We start from the raw sequence: 27,992 nt of genomic DNA, 5'->3' as shown, positions 1-27,992 counted from the left end.
AAGTTTAGAGGTGAAATCTTGAACCTAGGTCTACTACTCCAAGTCCAGTGCTTGTCTTGCTATCCCAGATGCTTCTCAGGACCCCTTCAAAGTCTTTGCTTCCCCACTTTGGTGCATCCATCCCACCTCCACCCTCACATTCTGGGTTCCATCCTCATCCTTGCTCTCTCCTCTTCTCTACTCCTATGGCCTGAGTCAGGATATGTCCCACTGGTTGACCCTACTGGTCCATGCAGACTGGACCTCAGGCTGTGCCTGCACATGCCCCGTCACATCTTCTTCAGCTCCTTGGGCTCCTCCCCATGTTTGAACACGCTGATGGTGACCTGGCCTGTCTCGGAGCCATACTTGTTCTTGACAAAGACGCCATAGCGCCCGCTGTCCTCACTTTGGACCCTGTTGATGGTGATTGTGACCTCTGTCCCCCTCATCTCCATGTGGTAGCGGTCAAGGAAGGTGACAGGCTGGTCATTCTTCAGCCAAGAGACTTCAGGGATGGGGTCGCCTGAGATGACGCAGGTCAGGCACAGAGTCTGTTTCAAAGGACAAGAAGAGAAACATTCAATTTCACCTGGGGTAATAATCCCTGGCATTCACCTTTATTCCCCAAGAAAGCTCCCAGGACAGGCTACTCCTTGTGATAAACCCATTGCATGTGCCTTACTGTAACTAATAAAGTGATAACATTAAATGGAGAGACACTTCATTTTAACCCCACAGCTTCCATCCTCAACCTTTCCACCAAAATACTTACTAATTAGAATTTCAGACAATTATTGCTCTAGCAATTAGTTGCCACAGAATTTATTGCTTTTTGTTGTATGTACATCATTATAATTTTACCATGCAAATAAAGTTATATTGCTTTAATAATAAGAGTCTATGAATTGAGTTTGAAAATTCTTGGACAAGCTCTAATGCATAGTATAGTGGTTAAACACACAGGTTCTGGGTGTGAATCCCAGCTCTATCTCTTTAAGTTGTGTGACCTTAGGCAAGTCTGTTAACCTCTCTGGACCTCAGTTTCCTCAGCTATAAAATGGGACTAGTAATAATACCCTGTTTCCTGTGGTTGCCTTAATGATTTTTTAAAAATAACTTTATTAATTTTGTTGTTGTTGACATTATACACAGCAAAACATACACCAATACAAGTTTCTACATGTACCATTAAGTGACATTGGCTACATCCTTTGAGTTGTGTAACCATTCTCACCCTCTTTTTCTGAGTTGTTCCTCCCCCATTAACATAAATTCACTGCACCTAAGGTTCCTATCTAATCTTTTCAGTTGCTGTTGTCAATTTGATCCTATATAGATAGTCCTTAAAAGAGTATAATGCTCAAGGCAGACATTGTTTACTAGTTAAGCTAAATTATTGTTTGGCTTTAAGAAGATTTCAGGGGATATTTTTAGTTTGAGCCTTGATGATTAAATAAGCTAAAATATGTAACATGTATGGAAGAGTGCCTTGTACAAAGTGAACACCATAAAAATGTTAGCTTTCATTTTCTAGAACACTAGACTTGCAGAATTTCAGCCCTGGAAGCGCCTTCAGGGATAATCCAGTACAAATCCTGTGGAAACTGAAGTTCAGAGACAGAAGTGACACCCAGGGCTACCTAGAGAGATGGGGCAGAGCTGAGACAAGCACCCACTTGGGTCTAGCTCCAGGCTCAGTGTCTTTCCCTGATACTACATGCAATCAATGAGCTGTGGTCACTTGGCTAGACTTGGCAGATCTGGCCCCTTTGGCCCACCTGCCACTTTTTGGCTCTTGAATCCATAATGCTACATTGTTTCATGATCTGTGATCAATACATGAGGAAACACAGTATGGGACAGAAGGGTCTGTACCTTGTCTTCCATAATCGTGGCCACGTCTGGCAGGCCCCTCACGACTTTGGCACGATCTAGAAGAAAGAAAGAGACCCCAGGGATGAATCCTTTCCTGCTGACTGCTTTCCAGAAGCAGGTTTCCACATAGCTGAGATTTATTTTTAAGCAATGTTTCTTTTTTCTATTTTAATCATTTTGGGTGGAAATTTCTAAAATTTAAAGATGTTTCTTTGCCTTCAAAATAGAAGGTATGGAATATACTATGGTTCTGTCACTGATGTGAGGTTATCATTATGATTGGTGGTTCCTGGAGGTGACAGCAAGATGCCCCTCCCGTAAGAAGGGAAAAGGTCAATTAGATTGCTGTGAGGCTTAAACTAGCAAAATTCACTCACAACGGGTGTGATGAACAAGCTAAGGGCGTGTACCAAGAGGGGGTCAGGAAAAGTGAGCTAGAACATTTTGGGACACTTGACTCTAGCCAAGGGAGGGCCCTAGTGACCACTGTAGGTGGGCAGGAAGAGAATGTGTTGTAAATTACCAAGTGGAAAACCAATATATTCCTTATACTGCAACTGAGGCTGTGAAAACAGAAGAGAGTGGTCAGCACGGGCCCTAGACCACGGATGAGGGAAGTGTAAAGAGCTCAAAGCTGATTGTCCAGTAGACGTAAGGGCAGCAGGACCCCGAACTGGGTGGGGAAGGCCTCAGAGATAGACACCGTTTGTAGGGCAGATATTTTACACCAGCCTGCCCCAGCTGGGGTGAGATGATCCACGTTCCTTGACTCAGAATCTACAAGCTTCAGTAATCACGTGTTGGTGAATTCAGCTTCCCTTTGTTAGGGTCCTGGGTGGGGCATCCTGTCCAGGGGCACAGAATTCCAGAGGGGATAGCTTTACCCAGTAAATGATTAGACTGGCAGTGTGACTGGTTCAAAAGCCTCCTTGAGTTGGTGCTACTCTGAGCCACTGGGCAGGCTGAGGCTGGTTTCCAGGATGTGCTCTTTCTACCATGATGGATACCTCCTGCAAGGCCTTCTGAGTGTATGGCCTTTTAGACCTCTTGAATGCCCCTTTCAGATTCCAACTAAGAATGCCAAGGCCTGTACTCCCTGTCAAGCGGGGGCACTCAGGGACTAGGACGCCACACAGGGCAAATGTGTTTTTTTTTTTTTTTTAATTTTAATTTTTTCCCATACAAGAATTTATACATATATTGTTATGTGACTCTAATTGCTCTCATACTGTGACAGCACACTCTTCCTTTCCACCTGATTCCCCATGTCCATTCAACTAGCTTCTAACCCTCTCTGCCTTCCCATCTCAACTCCGGACAGAAGCTGCCCATTTAGTCTCTTGTATCTACTTGAGCTAAGAGGCACATTCCTCATGAGTATCACTTTATGTCCCACAGTCCAGTCCAATCTCTGTCTGAAGAGTTGGCCTCGGAAATTGTTTTAGTTCTGGGCTGATAGAGAATCCAGGGGCCATGCTTTCTGGGGTTCCTCCAGTCTCAGTCAGACCATTAAGTCTGGTCTTCTTACTAGAATTTGAGTTCTGCATGCCACCTTTCTCCTGCTCCATCAGGGACTCTCTGTTGTGTTCCCTGTCAGGGCGGTCATTGGTGGTAGCTGGGCACCATCTAGTTCTTCTGGTCTCAGGCTGATGAAGTCTCTGGTTTATGTGGCCATTTCAAATCTGTTGTTATTGTTAGCTGCTGTTGAGTCAGCCCCCAATTATTGGTGATCTCATGCACAACAGAATGAAATGATGCCCAGTCCTGTGCCATCCCCATGACTGGTTGTGGTTTGGGCCATTGTGGTTTTCATTGGCTGATTTTGGGAACTAGATCACCAGGTCATTCTTTGTAGTCTGTCTTAGTTTAGGAGCTGTGCTGAAACCAGTTCAGCATCATAACAACATGCAAGCCTCCACTGACAGATGGGCGGTGGCTGCAAGTAATGACCCCAGTGAGCAGTGTTTTCCATTCTCTTGTCTTTTTCTTATAGTCTTTTACTCCCTTCCTTGCTGTCAGGCTGCCTTTGCTCTACGCCCAGAAGTCTTTCCGTCATCGAAACTCCTACTCCCGATCTGCTGGGCCAGTGAAATCGGAAGGCCAGACTCCTTAAAAAATGAGGCATTTAGACTGATGAATGGGGAGCTCTTGAATGTGTGGACCTGGTGGCACTCAGAGGCCATGGCACATCCCTCTGGGTTTGGGGCTGCATCTTGGGACTGCATCTTGGATTAGATGAGGCTCCAATGTCTGACAGCCAATTTTGGCTTTAAAGGCTCCCATTCCTCATGCCTCACTCTGGAAGGCCTGCCCAGACCCTTCATCTCCATCCTTTGCCTTTGGAGTCTCACCAACGTTGCTGGTGTTCCTGCTTGGAACACCATTGTTGGTGGCCCTCCTGGGCACTTCCATGCCCATGATCTCAGCCAATCCTTGTCCTTCTTATCTTCTGCCTTCACTCTGCCCCCACCTACGTCTCTTGGAGCAGCTGTATCTGAACCCAGAGTCATAGACAGATCCCACTGGAAACTTGGAACTTCAGCTGCCCAAGCCCGATTCAAACCCAGAAACAAGAAAACGAAAATATCGGTGCACTTACTCTTCTCAATGATGGCTGCAGCTCTGAAAAACAGAAAAGTGGAAAAGTTTTCATTTGTTAAAGGACAGTCCTGTCCAGTTGGGGGGTGAGGGGTGAAGAGGGAAAGGTGGAGGTGGCTGCGGCTCCCAGGAAGGGGTACTGTGCACAGCTCACCCACACCCTGAGGGCCCATGATTCACGCTGAGAACCAGAGGGGAACTTACTTCAGCTGCTGGTGTTCAGCCAGGGCATCATCAAAAGCTGAAAGAAGGAAAAAGAGGGAGGGGGTGAATCAGTGGCTCTGCCCATGTGACCCCTAGGTACAGGGCTTAGCGTGGGACTGTTCCTCTACTCTTTCCTCCCCTTTCATATTCTTTTAGGGCAGTTCCAGAATCAGATAGGTAGATGGGGGTCCCCCAAAACGACATGGAATCTTGTAACCATGCCTCTCTGTCCCCCGTGGACAGACAGGTGGATGGCTCACCTTGCCCTGAGAGATCAACCGAGAGCTTCCAGGCTTCCTTCCCGGAAGATATTTCCAGGGTGTATTTGCCTTTGTCTGAGTCTTTGGGGTCCAGGATGTGGAGCCAGATCTCATCAAGGGTGGTGCCAGCCCTCAGCCGGTCACCGCTCTCTAGGCGTTTTTCTCTGAATGGGAGGGCAAAGCAATGGTTAACATGGCTCAGCCCCAAAGCACTTTGGGGACAGGTTGTCTGTCTGCAACGATACAGACACACTCTGCCCCAAACTCCTCTTCTGGGGTTTTGTTTCCAGATACCTGAGCTAAAGGTGGTGACCATCCACAAGACACTTGATTCACTCATTCACTCATCATTCAACCATTCATTCATCAAACCTTGTGGCGCATCGACTATGTACTAGCACTGAGTTTGCCACCGTGAGGTATCCTGCACGCTGTGCCTCTGAGGAAATGGTGCTCCAGGGTCAGTGACTACCGCCTTCCCCACCCATGGGAGGCACGCCTCACCTCTTCATTCTCCTCATCTTAAGCCCTCCTAGGGCTTCTTCCCATAGTCATTCTCCCCCAGCCCTTAGGAACCACACAAGGTTAAACTCCTTCCCTTCCTTACTTAAATTTCATTCCTCAAGACACTTGGCCCATGTTCTGTGTTGTGCTGCAGAAATGTCACCTCTGGGCTAAGTCACAGGACTCAGAGATTCTGGCTAGGAAGGCCTGTTTCCTAATCTGGTCTTGGCTCTCACTCATTTGTCAAATCTAGACTGTCAAGTCAGTCTAGACTTCTTCATAGAATGGGGACGATAATATCTGCTCCATGAGGCTGAGGCGTGCACATGATAGGAAGTTCTGGGAAATCTTCAGCTCCCAAACTATCTGAGGTCACTTAGCTGCTGGCTGAATTTCTGTTCCTGAATCTCTGTGAATATGTCATCTATCCTGGCTTCAAGCCCTGACCTTCAGTTAGTTCTCAGCCCCACAGGTCCCTTCTGCCTGCACCTTTCCCCTGAGCATGGGTGTCTGGCTACCTGAGTTTCCTAAAGCTGCAGAGACCCACAGAGGCACCATGACCCACCTAATCATGTGGTTCTTCCTCGCTCCTTCGTCTCTCCCCCAATTCTCAGATGCTGCTCTGAGATAATGATCCTGCTGTGGCCATGGATACTCTGGAAAAATGGTCCTAACATCAGGTTCCTACCTTCCTTATGGGATCTCAGGCCAGGCCCTTCTACTCCTCTGACTGCTGTTCCCTATCCCTGATTCCTTCTGTAGACAGCAGGGCCAGTGGGAAACTCTCATCTCTGCCAACCTCTTGGGACAGTGCTCCGTTGGAAGGCCTGGCTGGGAGGAGGGAAGAACCCCTCTGGGCAGGTGCTGAGCCCCATCTAGCTGGCTAGGGCTCCGGGGCAAAGCAGACCTACTTGTGGAACCAGGTGGTTTTCATGTACTCCACGTTGTAGTACTTGACCTTGCTGAAGATCCGGATGCCCTCCTTGGTCCCCTGGAGCTTCAGCGGGGATGCAGAGAGGGCTGGGAAGGCAGAGGAGAAGGGTAAGTCTTTTCCCAGGCCCTCTTGGCAGCATGTTTATGGGCCAACCTTCTCACCCCTGCTCTGAGGGTTAGGGTGAGGGGAATGCGGTATTGTGAGGAGGCAGGAGATTCTCCCAGTTTTTGAGATTGGAGACTAAACCCATCCCCTGGTAGCTGAGGTTGGTTTGTGGTCCCCCTGGAAGCTGTTTGGCATCAGGGCAGGGCTGGGCAAAGAGGCAGGCTTGCTTACCACCAATCCTGCCCAGCTCAGTGAAGAGGGCATCCAGGGCTGGAAGGAGACAGAGAATGGTCAGCTGGTGTAGGGCTGCATGCCAGGAGTGGGCTGTCCTTTGTGAATGTTGGTGGAGCTCATGTGCCACTCTTGGGCACAGGGATCTCTGCAGGTTGACTCTCATGGTTTGGCGGTGGGAGGGGGTCTGGGGCACTCAGTGACTGGTGCCGCACAGGGGCACCACGGATGGAGGACAGATAGGTCAACCTGAACATTTTCTTGCAGTCTGAGCTGACCAGCCTGATGAGGAGCCAGGGCCCATTGCAGGGCAGAGGAGTGAACTCAGGCCTTGGGTCCCCATTGCTGGCTCATTGTGGTATATGCAGTGAACCTGGGTCTCAGAGTCACACAGACCAGGCCCCTGCCACTGGCAAGCTGTGCAAACTTGGAACAAGTCATTTACCCTCTCAATGTCTAGTTTCCCCAAGTGGCATGAGGACACTGTACATTTTACCCTACAGGACATATCACAGTCTCTTGTTCCCGTGTGTACCACCCATGGCCCTCCTGGCCCATCTCTAACATCACCAGCTCCTACCTTCACCTGTGAGGTCCAGTATGGTGTCATCTTCCCCTCTATTGTCAGAAACCACTGCTCTGTAAATTCCTTTGTCCTTTTTGGACAACTGGAAAGAAGGATGAGAGACGGCAGGGTCAGCACAGGTTCTGCGAGGAGCGACAGACAGAAAATCCCCAGGTCTGAGCCTAACTCTCAGGTGTGGCCCTCTAGGCCTCAGTTTCCCCACTGTGATAAGAGGAGGTTGGGCTGGATAATCTCTGAAGCTCCTTCTGGTTCCAGGGCCCTTTGATTCAAGGTCAGGGCTTGTCTAGGCCTGGGGGTGGGTTGGGGGAGTTGAGGGCAAAAAGAGACCCCTCTCATTTGGATTCCAGCCAGCTGCCCCGAGCCCAGCACAGCAAGCCTTCCTTGACAGGTCCTCTGAGCAGGGCACACACTCCACCTGAGCTGCTCTGCACCCTGGGCCCTGAAGGGAGGGCCTCCTCTGCACTTTCCCAGAAGGATGTGTGTTTTCTCTCATCCAGGACAAAGGGGTCCTTTCTGGCACATAGCTTGTTGTCCCCAAGTGAAACCTGAACTGACACTCAGCAAAGCAAAGACTTGGGTTGTGCTTTCAAAACAAAGTCTGGAGGTCACTTTTGACCTCTTCTTACATGGAGCCTCCTTCTTGGCCCAGGAGTAATATTTGCCTCCCACTACCCTCAAAGGACCCCTCCTACCCCAACCAGGATCCAAGGCAGAGGCAGCTCTTAACCTGGGGGTCAAGGGACTGAGCCCCAACAGTCCTCTCCTAGTCTCCCCTGCTCAGTGAGAACTCCAAAGTCCCAGCCAAATCCAGGGGTAGATGATTGGGTGATTTTTGACTCAGCTCTATAGCTTTGTGTCTTTGCACTTAAACCCTTTGAGCCTCAGTTTACTCATCTGTAAAATGGTAGCATAATCCTTGCCCTACCAATGTGCTGTGAGGATCAATAGAGGTAACTCTTTGGAAACCAGAAAGTGCTGCATCAACGGGATGGATGATTATAACAAGACTCATCCATCTAGCAATATGTGTTAAGCATCTATTAGATGTCAAGCTTCTTCAGTGAGTAAAACCCTGACTTGGCATCATCCTGGCCAGGATTTGGGAGAAGACCCTGAAATCAGTATTTCCTTCCTAGTCAGCAGACCCCCATTTGCTCCAGTCCTCCCTGGTATTCAGAAATCAGCAGCAGGGCAGAAAAATACTGAATTTTTAAGAACAAGCTTTGCATTTCCCTCTTAACCAAGCCACACTCTACTGAAGGCCATGGGGGAGGACTTGGGGGGAGAATTGGACTCCAGGCCCTACTTTGTCCTGCCTAGACCCTCGGGACACTGTGGTATCCTTCCTGTCCTGCATTAGACTGCTGGGCAGTGAGGAATCTCAGAGAGAGCATTCTTCTGAACTGCTCATGTTACAGATGAAAACTGAGGTCAGCAAGGGACAGTGACTAGCCCGAGACCACAGAGTCAGTGTTGGGGCCAGGACTATGGCTCTGTGTGGGGCCATATTGGAGCCTGAGACAAAAGGAAAAATTAGTAATACTAATTCTGTCTTTATTTAATATTTTGGTATTTTGTTCCTTGTGGCTTTTTTTGGCATTAATTTTGAATTTTTCAAATATTACACTAAAGTATTACTTAACTTGATTATGAGTTTTTTGGTACCTCCTTAAACTTTGCATCTGGGGTGAGTGCCTTGCTTGCCTTACCTTAGTCCTGGCTCTGCTTCTGACTCCCAGCCCACTGCTCCTCGCACTGCCCAGCTCACAGCTGGCAGAAAGTGTGAGCCCTGGTGCTGTACTTACCTCTTCAATGCAGAGAAGCCCTACGCCAGTCTGTGGGTCATACTGACCATCTGGCATCTCTGTCCTCTGGAAAAACCACTGAAAGCAGGTCTCCTTCTTGGTGTTGGTCACCTGAAGAGGACGGGGAATGAGGAGACTCAATCAGGCTTTCTCTCTTTGTAAGCAGAAACTCAGCTCATCAGAACTTTTTTTACAAACATGACGGCCCCTTGCCACTCCCTGTGCTCCACATACAGTCAGGTTAAGTCTTGGCTGACTCCTTCCTCACAGCATATGCCTCCTCGCTGACTTCTGGACTCAGGAATTTTGCTAATGATGCTCCCTCTGCTTCTTGAGCCCTTCGCTCCCTATTTTGCCTCACAAATGCCTACTCTTTTTGAAGACTCAGGTTAGGTGTCATTTCCTCCTGGAAGCCTTTCCTGAAGCACCTTCAGAGTGGCTGCTTGCAGCTGGGTTGGATTAAGTGCCCGCACATGTCTCTATCACGGCATAAGGCTCACTGTTTTCCAATGATCTCGCCTTGGACTGTGGGCTCCTAGAGGTCTAAGGAGACACCTCTCCATCCTAGCCTGCCCATGGTCTGGCAGTGTCTGGTGCACAGTAGGTGATTTGAGTTTGCTGAATGAATGTGGCCCCTCCCCTTCTGGTTATCTAAAGAGGCTTCAGGCTGCTGAGTCAACTCTTAACCTGGGGCTTTGGAGCAGACAGATTTGGCTAAAACTTGGGCTCTCCCTCTTACTATATGGCCTTGAGCTATTTCCCTATTCAGTTTCTCATCTGTAAAGTCATGATAGGAATGCCTATCTCACAGATGATTGTGAGGAAGGTAAAATAAAATAATACTGTAGAGGGACTGAGCACAGTATCTGGCAAGGTTAATAATAATAGACCCACTCACTCACAGACACCCTCCCCCGCCAAACACACACACAAGCCCTATCTGGAACAGCTGGGAGATCTAACTCAAGGCTGACCCAACTCACACTAATTCTGCTCCCTGGGCCCCACCAAGGGTGGCTTCCTTTTCTGGGTCAAACGCAGTCTCTCAGGATGCTTCCCAAGTATGGGATTACAAGGTGTGGAATTTAGGGAGTGGGGCAGGGATAGCTATGGGGCTTGGGGACCAGCCACAGGTCTGCCCCACTAGGCCTGGGGGCAGGGGCTGAGATTTGCCTTGCACGTCAGCAGCACTTGGCAGTCCTCCGTGACCTTCCACTGCAAAGGCTCCTCAAAATAGGGACCTGTGAGCGCAAAACAGACACGCCCACTTGGTCAGAGTGCCAGGCTCAGGCAGGGCGCCACCTGGTGGCGGGACAAGGGAAGCCAGCGGAGTGGAAAGCAGAGTGGCTAACGCCCGGGGCACCTCAGAAACTGCCCCCACCGGGGAGGGCGGGGACTAGGGTGAGGCAAAGGAGGTGCCTAAGGCGCAAAATTTAAGGAGGTAATTACTGTCAGTGTCCGGCAAGTGCTGTTCAGTTCGGCACTTGGACAGACTGGGCGAATTGCAGGGGACTCCCCAGCGGGGGCGCCCATTAACCAATCTCCCTCCACTGACCACTGGCCGGGTGCCCCAGGGTTCTGAATTTCACCCCGCAGCTCTTACCTTGTTTTCTCTTCCATTGTCTTCTCTTAGCTTCTGCCTTCCTCAGAAGTTTGTCAAAATCTGTGAATACATAGAGAAGAACTGGCATGAGTCAGAAGATCACAGGTCCAGGGAGGGGACATCAGGATGGAAAGAAGACCAGGGACACGATCAGCAGCCCCCAGAGCCGGGAGCCGAGAGGCCTCATGGGAAGGTGAGGTGCAAGGCGGGCGGGTGGGGCATGCTGACCATCATCCACCAGTGCCAGGGTGATCTGGTTTTTGGCTTTTCCATCTTGGAGCTGAGCAGTGTAGGACCCTTTGTCATCCTCAGTCAGGTTCTGGATAATCACTTCCACCAGGCCCTTCTCTCGGTCAAAAGTGATTTTGCGATTCTGGAGAGAACAAATGTCCAGAGTCTCTTTTGTACCTTTCCTATTTCTGGGGAAGGAAACGTTGTAAAGCACAAATCAGGGCGTAGGTAGTTGGACTGGGGACTGACCAGAGTTATCAATCTTCAGGGACTGGGGAGGGGACCTGGATAACCGTCTGCTGCTTATATACACTGGGGCTCCGGGGACACCCCGGGTCCCTGGGAACACCCCCTGGGCCTGACAGCCAAAGGCAGGAGTGCTTGATACCAATTACCATTAAACGTTTATAATAATAAGAATCCCTACTGTGCCAACCTTTTTGTTATTTTCTTCTTATTTTAAAATTTAATAGAAAAAAAAACCCCATAAAAATATAAAGGATAATGTAAAAAGTCTATGCACTTGCTACCCAGAATTAACACTCATTTGCTTTTTGTCATATTTGCTTCTGATTTCTTTTTTAGAAATAAAGCATTTTAGATAAAGTGGAAGTCTTCAGTTCCCCCTCTCCCCCTTGCTTGTTTCCTCGTCTCCATCCCCAGGGGGACTATTCTGGGTGTATATCCAGTGCATGTTTTTATATTTTTACTGCAAATACGTGCATCCATAAACAATATATGCTTTACTTCCTACATCTTTTAAAATTTATGTAATTAGAGTCATACTATATTATTCTTTAACTTGCTTTTTTCATTCAACATTATGTTTTTGTGATCTTTCCATGTTCAAATGTATAGATGCAATTCATTCACTTTTAACTGCAGGAGACTATGCCATCATACAACTATACACCATCATTTATTTACCCACTCCCCTAAGGTGGCGATTTGCAGTGTTTCTCGTCTTTTCTTTTTTCTTTGTGCTATTACATACAAAGCTGCAGGAACATCCTGGAACACATGTTTAGAAGTTCTTCTAGGGTATATAGCTGAGGTGGAATTGCTGAATAGGATATGTGAATTCCAAAATGGTTGTATCAGTTTGAACAGTCCACCGAGCGTGAATACTCTCTGGCGACACCAGATATTGACAGGCTTTCAGCGCGCATTCCCCAATCACTTAGGGAAGTCATGTGAACTTCCTGTTCCGTGAGTTGGTTCTTTATACCCTTTTGAGCAATTTTTTTTTTCCATTTGTTTCTTGTCTTATCAATTTGTAGGAGTTTTAAAAATATACAATGTCTGCATTCTTATCCTTTGTCTTTTGCAAATATCTTTTCCCAGTCAGTTCCTTATTTTAAACTTTGTTTAAGTCTCTGGGGCAGTGGTCCTCGAACTGGCTGTTCACTGGAATCCCAGAGGACTTTTAAAAATACTAATGTCTTTTGTACAAACTAACTTTTAAATTTTGACGTGGTCAACTTCATCTGCTTTCTGTGTCTTGCTTAAGAACTCCTCCTCTATCCTCAGGTCCTAAAGCTCTGTTTCTCTATTTTCTTCTAGCAGTTTAAAAAGTTTTATTTTCCACATTTAGATCCTTACTCCCTCTAGTTTTAGTTGGATGTACGGCTTGAAGGATCGATCTAATTTTGTTTTTCTATAGGGACAACCAATTGTACCAGCCTTGTGTACTGGAGTCCATACTTTGTCACACATCATCTACCATGTGTCAAGGTCATGCTTACTATTTGCACAGAACTTTCACATTTATTTTCTCATTTGCTCCCATTGATCCTGGGACAACCAGCCCCATTATACAGACGTAGAAACTGAGGCACAGAGAGGTGAAGAGCCCTGTCTGAGTTCACATAACCTACAGAGGGCGGACATTAATCTTCTAGCTTCTAGACCAGAGCTCTTTCCTTGCTGTCAGACCAGCACTTACTCTCTACAGCACACACTTTCTGATGGCCACTTTATCATCTGGAGATGAAATTCACAGATAGTATGAGATTGAATCTCATGAAATGCCATGTTTATAAGTAAAAATAGTTGAACATTGGCAATACATATGGTGCAATTCATACTTATCTACGTACATAATTTAAAAAATCAGTGTAATATTCTAACTGTAATATGAAGAAGAGATATAAGTCATTTAAAATAAAATAATATGTATTGTATTTCAATAAGACCCCTGGTGCACAGTGGTTAGGTGGTTAAGGTCAGCAGTTCAAATCCACCAGCTGTTCCCTGGAAATCTTATAGGGCAGTTCTACTTTGTCCGATAGGGTCGCTATGAATCGGAATCAACTCCATAGCAACGGGTTTGGTTTTTGTTTGGTATTTCAATATGTAGATGCTCAGATACAACCTTACTAGAGGTAGTCAGATGCCTATACCAATTTATAACAAATTAGTTTGGATTTAAGAGATGTAAATAAAAGCAAAATATCAGAAGCTATTCTGTACAAAAAGAAGATAAATGAAAGGTAAAGTAGTTGATAGAATAAAACTCTATCTTCAGTGTTTATTAAAAAATGTGCAAAAATACTTTGTATTTATACCTAAAACAGAGTTAGGGTCTAGGCTTGGATAATTATAAACAACAGAACGTAGGTTTTTCATCTTAAGCATGTTTGGCTGAACAGTAAGTGTTGGTGACATTGTGGAGAAACTGGAACCCTTATCCATTGATCGTGGGAATGTAAAATGGTACAACCATTGTGGAAACCAGTTGGGTGGTTTCTCAAAAAGTTGAACATAGAATTACTATATGATCCAGTAATCCCAATCCTAGGTATAGTAAGGGCAGGAACCAAATCAGAAACCTGTAAATCACTGTTTATACCATCACAACACTTTTCACAATAGCCAAAAGTGGAAACAACTGAAAAGTCCATCAACAGATGAATGGATACACATACGTACAGTGGAATACTACGCAGCCGTAAAGAGAAATGAAGTTCTGATACATGCTACAACATGAATGAATCTTGAAAACACTATGCTGAGTGAAATAAGTTAGGTGCAAAAGGACAAATACTGTATGATCTCACTTACATGAAATAAGCACATGTATAGAAGCCAAAGATTATTAATAGCTGTCAGGGGTGGGTGGGAGGGGAAAAGCGGTCTTCATTTTGGGGGGAATTGAGTTTATATTAACGGTGGTGAAATATTTAGAAAAGAATATCAATAATGGTGTTACAACATGAAAAATGTAATCAATGTTATTGAATTGTAAATGTGGAAATTGTGCTCGTGAACGTTTTGGAGTGTGTATTTTCACCACAATTAAAAAATGTCTAGCTGGACATTCAAAAGCTGGAGGGAGGCATGGGAAATTGTTGCTTGGAGTGTCCTTCGCATTCGTGGGCATCTAATGTCTCTGACATGTGTCCCTCATGCACTAAAAGCCAGGTACCCCACCCCATCCCTGTGACAGCCAAAGCCCCTTAACCATTTCTTCAATGCCCGCTAGGGGGCGGTACTGGAGGCCACCTCATGGGCGCGAAAATCTGACTTAGGCAGAATGCTGAGTGTGCAGTTACCGGAGAGCTGAAGATCTCCTTCTCATTGAAGATTAGATGCAGCTCTGCGGCGGGAGATAACTTTTCTACTTCCAGCCAAAGCCGCACCTCTCCCTGCTCGAGCACATCGACGTTCCAGCCGGAGATCAACTTGATTACTGCCAGGCACAGGACAGGAAGGGGTGGGTGGGTGACGCCTTCTACCCTCTCGACTCCCGACCAGCTCCACTTACACCGCACATTTGGCATTTAACGTGCAAGACTTTTGGAGAGCCGGAAGGAGACACAGCCCGAGTCGGGGTCTGAGGAACGCTGGTTGCCCGCATGCTAGAGACTTAGTCTCAGCCAAGCTGTTCCTCCTCCAAGGTCTGTGGGGCAGAGGTCCTCAACCTGACTGGGCACTGGAATCCCCGAGGACTTTCAAAAATACTAATGCCTAGGTTCCACCTCCAGAGAGTCTGATTTAATCAGGCTGGGGTTCAGACTGGGTATCTTTTTTTTTTAAGGCTCTCCAGGTGATTCCAACGTGTGGCCAAGATTGCAACCCCCTGCTCCAGGGACTGCATACTACCACTGCGAAGGGAGGGAAGCAGAGGTTTAGATGATCCATATCCAAACGAGAAAAGAGTCAATAATAATAACTCCAAGAAGAAGAAAACATTTACATTTCCCTCCCTCGCATCCCCTTTGCTCCCTGCTGTCTGCTCTTTTCCCTTTCATGGATGCTGACTTTCCCGTCTCTGACCTTCCAGCCCTCCTCTCTCTCAGCCTTTGCCTGCTGTTTATTTTCTGGCTCAGCTCTGCTCAGAACATCCCAGTGGGCCCTGTGGGAGCTGCCCCAGGCTGGCAGCTTGGACTGCTTACCTGGGTTTCTGATCTCATGACTCAACTTCTTCAGCTTGTTCAGCTCTGGGACAGGGAGGAGCAAGGAAAAAACCAGAGAGAATGAAATACCCTGGCTAGTGAGGTTTGTGGGAGACATTCTTGGGCTCCATGCTTGGTGAAAGACCCTCCCCTGATGTCCTAAAAGCCCTCCTCCCCCACTAGGTGTCACTTGGCTACACAGGGGTTGATGATGGCCACGGAAGTCCCTGGCCTTGGGATATTGAGGGAGATGCTGGGGGCTGCTGCTGGGCGCCCAAAGATTGCTTATTCTCCCTCTTCTTCAAGACCTATTTCAAGTCCCATCTCCTCAGAGGCACCTACTATGTGCCGCACTCTGCATTGTCTCATTTGGTTCTCACACAATGCTGTGGGGTGTACATTACTGTTCCCCTTTGATAGGTGGCACCTCCCAAAACCCTCCAGGTCCCACTGATTTCGAGCCCCATTACTAACCCATGGCAGTATGGTGTCCTGGTGTTGAAGATCTGGCCTACACACTGAGCACCTCAGTCTAGAAGTCTCTAAGGTTGTTCTGCAGAATGCTGTCTCACTTGCTATTTCTTCGTGTTACATTTGTCTCTCCAGATAAGCTGAGCTCTGGACCTTCCCCAGTGTCTGGTGCTCCATGAATATGTGTTACATGGATGAATTAGCCGGGGCAGAGCCCATGCCTCATATTCCTTTATAAACCCTGGAGTCCTTAACCTAATATCAGGCTCATGGCAAGCATTTGGTCAAAACAAACAAACATCTATTTTGTGGGTGGCTTAGTGTGCATATGCATCACCGAACTGTATCTGCATAACAACACTGTGTCAGTTGGGGCAGCCAGGGATTATAATCCCCGTTTATAGATGAAGAAACTGAGGCTCAGAGAGGTGAAATGACTTGTCCAAGGTCAGACAAGATCAAAGAGCCTCATGTGCAATCATCAGGGAAGGCAGCGGGTGAGGACCGTTCCTCACTTGCCATGGAGATAGCAGAGCTTCTCATCAGTCACTGGCACTGATTTGGTCTGGTTTAATTCACCAAACATGGATGACCCCTTAGACATCGCATCCACTGTCTGGTTTGCCACTGTCTCTGCCTCTCTCTATTGTGATACGCATTCCTGAGACCAACTGCTATGTGCAATTATTATCAAACTGGCATGGTTGTTTTTCTTAGGCTACAGGAAAAGCAAAATAATTCAGGTATCCTTGCCTTTATCAGAAGTGGAAAGATGAAAGAGAGATAAGAAGAATGTGGACTCTACCAGTCATGGATTTTTGTCTGTTGAGTTCACTGATGTAATCCCTAGCGCCTAGGATGGTACCAAGCATATGGTAAGTGTTCAATAGATATTAATTGAGTAAATGATTGAATGAATGAATGAGTAGGTGAGGGCCTATGTCTCTCCAAAAATTGCTGCCTTATTCATTTTCATTGCTTCTTGCTCAGCTTCTGTAGACATTTGTGTTTGGACCTTGATCTGGGTCTGTCTCTATGGGGAGGCGGTAGTAGAGAGGGGGGCATTACCTTCCTCGGTCAGTGTGTGGCTTGCCGAGATGTCCTCATCAGCATCGGTGACCACCACTGAGTAGGTGCCCAGATCCTCGAGTCCAGGCTCTATCAGGATGACCTTGGACCTGGCAGAGAGGGGAGAGTGGAGGCTCCGAGAGGGGCTCCTTGGCCCTGTGCACTGGAGGCCTGGAGCTAGAGAGTCTCTGTCAGCTCCAGTGTCCCTGCATTCTACCCCAGACCTTGGTCAACCTGGGAACTTCCTTGGGCCCTTCTCCCTGGGAAGTTCTGGCCTGGAACCTTCTATGGCCCCCGATGGCACAGTTCTGGCACTGGGTCTGCCCACTAACTGCACTGCCCTGTCTCTTGTTTTCGAGGGCTCGAGGCTGACAGAGCTAAGGAGTTACAAGTTGCTGGGAGAGCAGTGAGGTATGGGGGTGTTTTCACAGGGGCCTTTGTGGTCATCTGTCTTCAACCTCCCATTTTACAGATGAGAAAACTGAGCCCAGAGAACCTTGCAGAAATAAGTCGCTGGCAGCCCAGGTTAGAAATCTAGTCCTGGTCCTGAGCGTTTCCTCGGATGCACCAAGGCAGAGGCACACACAGTGCCTTAGAGAAAAATAACCTCCAAAAGAAAGTTGCCCTTTCAGCCCCTTAAGTGTTTTCTCTTCTCATGTCTCGCTAAGACTGCAGTCTGCATGCTTGTAAGAGACCACGTGGTCCCTTTTGAACCCATTGTGTGTGAGTCCTGCTCTGTTGACTCTCCCCAGAGCTTCTGCCAACTCGTCCGCCCATAATAGGCCCATCTAGTAGTTGTGGCTTCTCCTCTCCCCTCACTTACTTGTCAACTTCATCCTCGATCTTGACTCTCTGAGGGTCTGGGGGGCCCTTGTAGTCCTTGGACCACTGAAACTCTGAAGAGTCTGGGGCCTCGGGGGCTTCGAAAGCCAAGTAGATACGGCCCTCTTCATCCACACCAACTGAGATCTCATGGGCATCTGAGGGCAGGAGCCAACGGAAGGACCAGACATTTATAAACAAAAAACCAGGCTGTGACCCTCCCCTGCTTAAACCCTCCAGTGGCTTCTCACTGCACTTGAATTAAAAAAAAAAAAAAAAAAAAACCCACACCCCTTGCTGTGGCCTCTGAGGCCTTGTATGATCCAGCTCTTCCTCAGAGAAGCCCTCGCTGACCACCTCAACTAAGGTAACCCCCACCCGCCCATATCATCCTCTTATATTTCCTTTACAACACCTATTATTGTCATGAATTATCTTCTTGATGTAGTTGTTTACTTGGTTCCTCCCCTACCCATATACACTAGAGCAGGGACCTCGATTTCTCATTCATTGCTGTATCCCGCTGCAATGTGGCATCACCAAATATTTGGCGAATGAATGGATAATTCAAAGAACGGAAAGAGAACATGTTTTATAGTTAAGAGCACTGAGTGATTTAGTCATACATTAGCTCTGTGGCCTGTTCATTTAACCTCTCTGAGTGGATTATAAAAGGGGGACCATGATCCCTCCCTCCAGGCAGTGGGTTGGTGTCACCCAGTGCAGTAACTCCTGGTGTCACCTCCCCCTGCTAATTACCACAATATTGTAGCTAAAACACCAGAAAATTTGACAAAATCAGCCACTATAAAAACACTGGCAGCAATGAAAACAATGGCACGTGCTTGTAGCACGTGCAGACGAAACCACAGTGATTTGAAGCGTCATTGCAATTGGGTAATAATGACGGCTCTGACCGGGTGCATTAGAAGGTTCAAAAAGTAAATTAGTATAGAGGTTTAGCCTTGTAGGTATATTGATACATGTAAACTGGGCTTACAAAAAATTTTTTTGTTATTAAAACTAACTACAGGGATATTTTTATTAAAAACAATAAATTTCTGCTGAAACACTGCACAAAAATTTTATGAACAGTCATTTTGGTGTCACTCCCTCTGACAGTGTCGCCCGGTGCGGTCTGCACCCTCCACACCCCACAGTGATGCCACTGCCTCCAAGGCTTGTTGGGACAGCCAGAGGCAGTGTAAGGACCCCTGCAAGGCGTGTGTAGTAGGAGGAGATCCCCGGAGTTGTGACTGCAAGGCAGGCAAAGCCGTGTGTGGTATTGGAAATGGAGTTGGAGATTATTTTAAATACCCAGAAAGAGTTGTGTGGCTCCGAGAATATAAAAAAAATGGGAGATATTGTCAAATCACATAGAAAAGATACTGGAGGGGGATGGGGAGAGAAAGCAGGCAAGAAGAGGAAAAGCATTGCTGGAAGAAGGTGGAGGAGCTAATGGGAGGAAGGGCCCTCAGTGAGCTTGGAGCCCTGACCTTCTGCAGATCCTCACCCATCTCCTAACTCCCTCTGAGATCCACCTTGTCCTCCTGGCACAGCCAGGCAGTGGCACCCTGGCACTCTCTGCCCACCCCTACCTGGTTTGTCTTCCAGGAGCACGGGGTCGGTGGGCATTGATGGTTGCCCCAGACCAGCTGAATTCACAGCCTGTACCCGGAACACGTAACTCTTCCCTGACTGCAAGTCAGAAACCTGGGGGTGGGGGTGGCCAAGAGTGAGCACTGGGCATCAGCAAAGATTCACCCTTCCCGCACCTCTGCCTGTCGGGTGCAGGGGATCTCGGACTGCCCTGTGGGGTAGGGACAGGCACGGGACACATTGCTTTCCTGGATTCTAGATCCTGAGTTCAGTTTTCTAATGGCCTCTCCACCTGGATTATCTCACAGGTGTGGCACCTGGAACTTCACCTGCTCTAAAATCCTTTCTTTCTTCATCCCTTTCTCCCTCCGTCACTCCCCTCCCCCTCCCTTCATCTCTCTTTGTCTCTTTCCTCCCCTCTCTCTCCCTCCCTTCCTTCCTTTCTTTTTAAGTTGCTATAAAAATATATATCATATAACACTAGCCTATTCAATGTTTTTCACGTGTACAATTTAGTGACACCAATTATATTAATCATGCGCAACCATCACCAACAATTGTTGCCATATTTTCCATCACCAAACACAGAAACTCAAGGTGGAAGTCTAACTCATTATCTGCAAACAAGAAAACCCTCTCTCTTTCTATGCCCCCTGCCTCTCCAAATGATACCCCAATCCATCTCATCACCCAAGAGAGAAGTCTGGGAGCCATCTTTACATCTTTCTCTGGAGCCCTCCACATCCAATCACCAAGTTCTGCCCATTTTATTTCCTTAACGATTCTTGAATGTGGCATCTTTCCCCCATGTCCCGCCATGCCTTTGATTGAGGCTTCATCTTTTCTTACCTGGATTATCCCAACAGTTTCCTCAATGACTTCTGTCTTGAGACCCTTCTTTCCCAATCTATCTTTCCCCGTGCCAATCTTTCCAAGATTCTAATCTGATGCTGCTTAAGTCTTTCATTGCCCTTTCAGGTAAAGTTCAAATTTTGAGGTTTAGTACATAAAGTCTTCCTAATCTGGCCTAAGCCTCTGTTCTCCTTCTTTCTATGACCCCTTCACTTCAGACTCCTTCAAGGTCCCTAAGTTCATCGTATCATTTCAGGCCTCCCTCCCTTTGCCCTGATTAACCTTCTGTCTGAAAGCTCTCCCCTCCTTCTTGGTCTAGCTAACTCCAACTTACCCTTCACCACTCAGCTCGAGCAAATGTGAGGATTTCTGGAAGCTTCTCTGACCTTCCTCCTTTGAGTTCCCAGAATCCCTCAGGCCCCCTTCAATGGTAGCATTTATCACACAGTATTGTAATTGCCAGTTACCTCTCTGTCTTTTATCAGGCCATGAATTTCTTAGGCCAACAACCATGACTTCTTTAGCTTTTTATGTCTAGGACCTGGCTCCAGACCTAGCACTAAGTAGGTGTCAAGAAGTGTTTAGTGAGTTAGTGTGTGAGTGAACGTTGGCCAACTATCCAAGCGCAGAGACTGGTGCCAAGTTCTCGAGCGCCGCACCGCCCTCGCCTGGGCCAATCCTGAGCCTACATGGGGAGGCGGAGGGACCACCTTTGGGCCTGGCTCTCTCAGGCCATCTGTCCAGTGCTGGCCGACTCTACCGCTGGGGAGACTAGCCCCGTGGAATCGGAAACTGCAGAATCTCAGCACATTTCACTGGTCAAGTCTGTTCCTCCCTATTCTGTCTTAGGCGGCCTTTTATTCTTTCAAAATAAAAGTCTTTTTATTTTTTCTGGTTATAAAAGAAATACATGCTTGTAGGGAACAATTTAAAGCAATAGAGAAGAACATAACTTGAAGGATTAATGTTCCCCTGCAGTCCCATCCCCAGAGAGGAGCAGAGTTAACAATTTGGTAAAAGTCTCTTTGGACTTTTTAATGTACATAAAACATGTAGAAACATGCCATGCGCTGTAGTCTGTTAGTACCGTAGTGTTGTTCTTCCTGCATTGGAAGTTTTGGGTTTCTCAAGTCTGTCTTCTTTTCTCCTGGTGCTAACTCACAGAATGTAATGTGTGGTCTTGAAAATTGCACACCTTCCTGCCTGCTGGTGAAAGACACCTCAAGAAAATGAGTTGGTGACCACATTCCTCCTTTCCCTAGGGCTGCAGAAAATCAAAGCTAATCTGCCTCACAGAGCTGTCCTTACAGATGTTACTTGAACAAAGCAAGCCTGTGAGACCTGCTGGCTTCAGACGTGGTCATGAATGTGGCCTCTGGTGACCTGAAAGTTGGAAATTCTCGACTGTCTAAGTTAGTAATTTGTGTCTGCTAATAACGTTTCAGTGGACACTCTTGTTTTCTGAAATGGATATATATCTGTGAGTTGTCTTTGTTATGCCAGATGAAGATGGTTTGCACTTCTCTTTTTTCCTACATGTGTGGGAGTTAAAGCAACTACTACCACAGATGAATAAAACCAAAGATTCTGCTAGATTTCTTATTCATCCAAAGAGTTTAGAGTTTGTTTCCCATTTAAATTAGCAAAAATACGTACGTATGGGGCCCCTGGGTGGTGAAAACAGTTAACCCACTTGGCTGCTAACAGAAAGGTTGGAGGTTTGAGTCCACCCAGAGGTGCCTCAGAAGAAAGGCCTGGTGATATATTTCCAAAAAATCAGCCATTGAAAATCCAACGGAGCACAGTTTTACTCTGACACACATGGGGTCATTGTGAGTCAAAATCGATTGGATGGCAACTAGTATATATATATATTCAGTCATGTGTAGCTTAACATCCAGGATACATTCTGTGAAATAGGACGTTATATGATTTGGATGTTGTGTGAACACTGCAGGGCGCAGGGCTCCTGGGCACACAGGTGCGGGGGCTGCTGTGCAGTGCGCAGCCCGGGCAGCTCCCACTCTGCCAGTCCGCCTGGAGAGCGCACTGCAGTGTCACGAAGGTCACTGCAAGGAGGATCGAGGTATGGGCCGGGGCAGCAGGGGAGCTGTCTCGGAAACCCAGTGACCCCACCCTGGCCAGGCCCTGCAATGCATGTCAATGCATTCATATAGGTCTGCCTCATTCTTTAAACTATTGCTAGTCTTTACTAACTCACTCCTTAAACTACCTTATTCTTTATGTTACCTGGTACAGGCTGATTAACCTAGTGAGTTTTGAGGGAGAAATCTGCCCAGCATGGGGCAGAGTAAGACCACCAGCCCTACCTGCTACCAACTTGCTGTGTGACTGTGGGTAAATCATTCGCCCTCTCTGGGCCTCTGCTGCCATTAGTGAGGTTAGCAACCTCTGAGGGGCATTCTGGCTCTGATGTTCTGTGGTTTTGCTATGTCCAGTGGCAGGGAAGAATTCAGGGCCAGTCAGAGGACAAAAGGGGCAGGGACTCACCCTTAGATGGTTGCCAGAGATGGGGTGTGGGGTGACTGGCTTCCACTGCTCAGAGCCTTCCTCCTGGTAACTGACACAGAAGCTTGTGACTGGCCCGGCTCCCGTGTACAGCGGGGACTCCCACTGCAGCATCAGGGAGGTGGCCCGCACCTCGGACACCCGCACATCGTAGGGGGGTCCTGTGGGAGACGAAACGGAGAGGGAGTCGGCCAGACAGGCAGGCAGCCAGTCAACTGGGCAGTGAGCTGAACGGTCACTTAGCAAGACTATCAATCTGTCAGTCACAACCAGGCCTGGATGCATCTGCTGTGGGCATAATGGGGACCTGGCTGGCCTTGGCTTCATGACAAAGCTTGGCTCTGGTGCTGAAATAGGGTTAAATCCTCAAAATGTGCTCAGATCACTTTCTTCTGGAAGCTTCTCTGACCCTCCCCATCCCCATCTCAGACAGTGTTAATTCTCCTAATGTCTTTGGCATTTTAGTATTTAGTGTAGGGGGTAAGGCTGTGACTTCTAGGGTCAGAATGCTGGGGTTCATGTCCCATCTCCACCCTTTCTAGTTGTGGGGACTCCAAGCAAATTACTGAACCTCTGTGTTCCTGCCTCCTCATCTGTAAAACGGACATAATAATAGTTCTTATAATATAGTGCTGCTGTGAACATTAACGAGATAATTTAGGGAAAGTGTCTGATACACACGGATCCCTGGTGGTGCAGTGGTTAAGTGCTTGGCTGCTAACCCAAAGGTCGGTGGTTCGAACCCACCAGACTCTCCATGGGAGAAAGATGTGGCAGCCTGCTTCCATAAAGATTTACAGCCTTGGAAACCCTATGGGGCAGTTCTACTCCATCCTATAGGGTCACCATGAGTCAGAATTGACTCGATGGCAGTGGGTTTGATTTTGGGTTTATTATAATTGGTATAGTCTAAAGCATTACACCTGCCATTCAGGTAAAGATTTTGTGTAGGAAATGGAACTGAGCTGAACAGTGATAGAAGGTTGTATTCTTCCTTCCTCGGGGGGAGGTGGGGGCTCATTTGTGAGAATGTTAATGAGGTTATGGGGGCAGTGTGTAGGGTGACCAACTATCTCTGTTTGTCCAGAACTGAGGAGATTCCTGGGACATGGGACTTCCAGTGGTAAAATTGGGAAAGTTCTGGGTCAACTGGGAGTTGGCCACCCTGGCAGTGTGCCTTTGGAATTTGAGATCAATCTGGGGCCAGAATCGGAGCTCAGATGGTGTGTCAAGATCGGGATAGTTTATGCCGAGGGTACAGGGCCAGTCTATGGCCAAAGTCAGGGGTCTTCTAAGGCAGGGTTAAGACTCAGTCTGTGTCAGTTTGTGGAGGGGGTCAGGGGCCTGGGGTCAGGGACCAGCAGAGCAAGCTTGAATGCATGCAGAGCTCTGCACTGCTTATCTCCTTGGCTAGATTTGGAGGGAGGGAGCAAGGGCAGGTGCTGGACTCCAGGACCTCTAGCCCTCTCACCTGGTTGGGGCATCGTCCACTCTTTGCACTCAAACAGGTTGCTGGGTGCTGACAGCTCGCCAACACCTGCCCAGTTTGCTGCCCGGGCACGGAACTCATAGAAGTGGCCTTCATGAAGGTTGCTGATCTGGAAGGGCAGAAGCACACATCGTGAGGCTGAGGCTAGGGAAGGGAAGGGGAAGAGGTGCTGGGCCAGGAGGAGAGATTCAGAGCAGGAAGGTAGGTCTGTGTATCTGTGCTTGAAAATGAGCCTCCTTCAGCCTCAGGGCCTCAAACGGTGGGCTCAGGTCTCCACCTGCATGCACAATGAGGCAAGGGCAGTGGCCATATTCCAGCCTTACCTTGCAGACCCGGGCTGGGATGGGCTTCTGGTTGACCGGATGCCAGTCCAGCTCGTCTGAGTCGTGCTGGTCCAGGAAGTAGCCCAGGATCTTACCACCTCCTCGACGCTTGGGGGGTTTCCACCCAATGACCATATCATTCTTCCCACAGTTCAGGAGGGTGAAATCGTATGGGGCAGATGGAGTAGCTATAGGGAGGCAAGGAGGTGAGGGAAGCGCTCCCCAGGGGAGGGTGGATTGGGTAGTGGGGACTGAGGGAGCCAACAAGCCTCCCTCAGTGAGTGTCCGCCCTGCTCCAGGGGGTCTTCCCTTAGCCAGCCACATCTGCTGTTAACCCTGACTCTGCCCCATGGAGGGGACCTGGGCTTCAGGTTTCTGGGCCTGGGAGACCTCTTCACCCCTAGAGCTGGTCAGGTTTTGTCCATGGCCTCAGGCCGTTGTTACTCCCTCCCCAGTGGAAAAGGTAGTCAGGGTCAGCCCCAGTGCCCCTCAGAGGACTTACACCCCATTGGCCTCTAGGAGTGGGCTCCAGGATGTGGTCTATAAGCTGCCAGCTCTCTGCCCACCCAGGGCTGCCCCCAGAGGCTTGCAGGCTGGACCTGCTCCTTTGGACTTACCCAGAGCCTGCTTGACCCTGATGGGTTCAGTGGCTGCTGACCGCTCACCTACCCCGGCCTCACTGACTGCGCTGACACAAAACTCATACTCCTTCCCTGTCTTCAAGCCAGGAACTGTGAATCTGGGAGAGAAATGTACAGCCCTCAGGGATGGCTGAACACCTCAGAGACATTCCTGAACATTCTAGAACAACCTTGTGGGACAAGTGGCCACCAGCATGGTAGGATTTGAGGATTTTATCTAACATTATTGTCCTGTCCCCATAATGATGCCTGAAATACCACCCTGGAGGATTTTTCCTTAAGGTTTTAAAGGGTGTTTGCTCCTCTGGGTGGTATTAACTGTTTGTGCTCAACCACTAACCAAAAGGTTGGCGGTTTAAATCAACCCTGCAGCACCACGGAAGAAAGGCCTGGTGATATGCTTCTGTAAAGATCACAGCCAGAAAATCCTATGCAGCAGTTCTACTTTGCAGCACATGCGGTCGCCCTGAGTCGGAATCGACTGGACCGCAATGGTTTTTTTTTTTACTCTTTTGGAGCTCACCATTAAAATGCAAATACTCTGGGAAAGGTGGCCACTGCTTGGCCCAGTGCTGTGTGGTACATCTTCAGGACTTTGAGCTTTGTTCTTGAAAAAGAACCAAAACCAAACACCAAACCAGTTGCAGTCAAGTAGACTCTAACTCACAGCAACCCCATATGTGTCCATGGCTGTGACCTTTTGGAAACAGATCACCAGGCCTTTCTTCTGAGGCACCTCTGGGTGGGTTCAACCCGCCAACATTTTGGTTAGTAGTTGAATGCTTAACCATTCATGCAGCCCAGGGACTCCACAGGATTGCAGTTAGGAATTAATGAATTAATATATGAAAAGGGTTTGGAGCAGTGCTTGGCCCAGAGTGAATACTGTGAAATGGCAGCTGTCATTACTGTTCCGGCCCCTCTTTTGAGGAGGCCCGGGTGCGAGAAGAGGTGCAGCTGACTTACTTGTTGCCCTGCGTGGGCTTGTTGTTGACTGTTTGCCACTCAGAAGACCCTACCTCCCGGGAGTAGACATAGTAACCCAGGAGCTCGGGGCTATCTTTCACAGGATTCCAGGTCAGGGAGATGGAGGTCTGCGTGTCTCGGAAAGCTTGAACTTGAGTGGGAGGAGGCAGAGTAACTAAAAGACAGAAATGTGGGCTGTCTGAGGATGCTGAGCTACAAATTAAAAGGCCGGGGGTGGGGAGGAGTGTGAGGAGAGGCAGGCAGGTGACCCCACAGTGATCAAGGCTGGTACCCGGATTCCAGACATGCCCTGGGGCCGTGGGCTGCTCCTTCCCAGAGTCCAGAGTGCACCCAGACCCTTGTATCCTCAATGTCCCCTTCTCTTTTTATCTCCCAACAGCTCTGCTTCCTCACTTAAAGCCCCCTATTCATTAATCCTTACAAGTTGTCTCTCTCTCTCTCAGGAGTCACCAAATCAGACAGCCTTCCTAAGTTCCTATCTTCATCTCTAGAAAACTTGATCTCCTTTTCTTGAAACTCCTCTCTTGACTTTCATGCCTACCTGAGACTATAGGGGCTGCTATGGTCTGTTAAATGGTCGAATGGATAAACAGATGGATAGACGGACAGAGGGACAGATAGATGGCTGGATTGACAGATGGATGGATAGATGGATGGATGGCAGGCATATGACCTTGCTAGCTTTCTTTTTACTTCTAAAACTCATGGCAAGTATGAATGGGTCAGTGACTAAGTCGTTTTTATTTGAATTCTGGTCCACTTAACATTTGGGCTTGATTCAGGGACTGGCCACTGAGCGGGTTGTGATTGGGTGAGGGGCAGTGTCTGGCCACAAGCCAGCCTTAGCGCGAGGTGCAGGTACGTCTGAAAGGGAAGGGAAGGAAGGAAAAGAAAAGGAAAAAAGAAAGGATATTTATTTTTACTGTAAAAGTATATTTTTTGTATAAAAAATCACCATCCTTTGGTGGCTCCCCATCTTCATTTGTCCACAAACGTGGGACTCCACCAAGCTTTGATTCCTTGACTTGCTCCGTTTTTCTTCCCTCCTCTCATTCTCCGGGATCTTGCCTATTTGCATGCGTCCACCTCTGTGCAGGTGACTCCCGGGGCTTCATCTCCAGCTCTAACCTCTCTCATATATTCCAGAGCTTCATCTTCCATTTTCTTCTGGACAGCTGCCCTGGTATTTGGGTAGTGTCCCAAAGTTAACAGGAAAAAACAGATCTCAGCATCCATCCAACATGAATCCAGTATTGATCGAGTGCCTACTTAGAGCCAGCACTGCACTCAGCGGTGGGAAAGTGTTGAGGAATAGACACGAGGTCCCAGCCTCAGGAGGGTCCTGTCAGCTCCTTCAGCCTCTTGGATTGAAGACATTGTGGCAGTGGGTGCAGACAGGATGGAGGGAGAGGGTGCAAGGAGGCCCCTCAGAGACCCCATATGCCCAAGAGACCCGATTCTAGCCAAGGGCAAGAACGTGAGCTGAGGATATCAATGGTATGGAGTAGTCTCAGACACTAAAGTCATGATTTCATGACCCGAGGAAATGTTTGTGCTATAATGTGAAGTTTTAAAAGTAAAATGCAAAGCTCTACATAGTCTGATTATACTTTCAAAAAGATGCATTGATATGTGTGTGGTTAAAAATCCAGAAGCCCAGGCGCCCAAATGCTCACAGTGGTTACCCCCAGGCGGTGGGATCATGGCGGGGGCCAGGTGTTCTTTTCCCTTCCTCCCTTCCTCTCTTTCTACCCTCCTTCCTTCTAAAATTTTTTTCTTTTTTGTATCTTCCCATTTTTATACAAAAAATTTAGTTTTATAGTTAAAAAAAAAAAAAAAAAACCCTTTCTTTTTTCCTTTCCTTTTCCTTCCTTCCCTTCCCTTTCACACGTACCT

At 47.9% G+C, this 27,992-nt stretch overlaps 1 protein-coding gene across 1 annotated transcript in view; it reads right to left on the bottom strand.

Moving 5' to 3' along the window:
* Nucleotides 1-269: 269 nt before the first annotated feature.
* The window catches only part of MYOM3 (myomesin 3), a 56,919-nt gene continuing 29,196 nt past the window's right edge, over nt 270-27,992 (bottom strand). Inside the window, exons 15-36 of the mRNA XM_004377260.1 lie at nt 26,076-26,250; nt 25,086-25,207; nt 24,469-24,656; nt 24,128-24,254; nt 22,639-22,817; nt 19,275-19,389; nt 17,678-17,834; nt 16,855-16,964; nt 15,316-15,360; nt 14,473-14,609; nt 10,916-11,060; nt 10,688-10,747; nt 10,258-10,325; nt 9,085-9,195; nt 7,274-7,361; nt 6,694-6,732; nt 6,335-6,443; nt 4,920-5,083; nt 4,660-4,696; nt 4,457-4,479; nt 1,858-1,913; nt 270-533 (exon numbers count right to left, since the gene is read on the bottom strand). Coding sequence (XP_004377317.1) covers nt 270-533; nt 1,858-1,913; nt 4,457-4,479; nt 4,660-4,696; nt 4,920-5,083; nt 6,335-6,443; nt 6,694-6,732; nt 7,274-7,361; nt 9,085-9,195; nt 10,258-10,325; nt 10,688-10,747; nt 10,916-11,060; nt 14,473-14,609; nt 15,316-15,360; nt 16,855-16,964; nt 17,678-17,834; nt 19,275-19,389; nt 22,639-22,817; nt 24,128-24,254; nt 24,469-24,656; nt 25,086-25,207; nt 26,076-26,250 — 2,519 coding nt within the window. The remainder of the gene's footprint in view (nt 534-1,857; nt 1,914-4,456; nt 4,480-4,659; nt 4,697-4,919; nt 5,084-6,334; nt 6,444-6,693; nt 6,733-7,273; nt 7,362-9,084; nt 9,196-10,257; nt 10,326-10,687; nt 10,748-10,915; nt 11,061-14,472; nt 14,610-15,315; nt 15,361-16,854; nt 16,965-17,677; nt 17,835-19,274; nt 19,390-22,638; nt 22,818-24,127; nt 24,255-24,468; nt 24,657-25,085; nt 25,208-26,075; nt 26,251-27,992) is intronic.

Source organism: Trichechus manatus, unplaced genomic scaffold, assembly GCF_000243295.1.
Source record: "Trichechus manatus latirostris isolate Lorelei unplaced genomic scaffold, TriManLat1.0 scaffold00048, whole genome shotgun sequence".
NCBI classification, from domain to species: Eukaryota; Metazoa; Chordata; class Mammalia; order Sirenia; family Trichechidae; genus Trichechus; species Trichechus manatus.
This window is presented reverse-complemented; position numbering and strand designations above follow the sequence as displayed.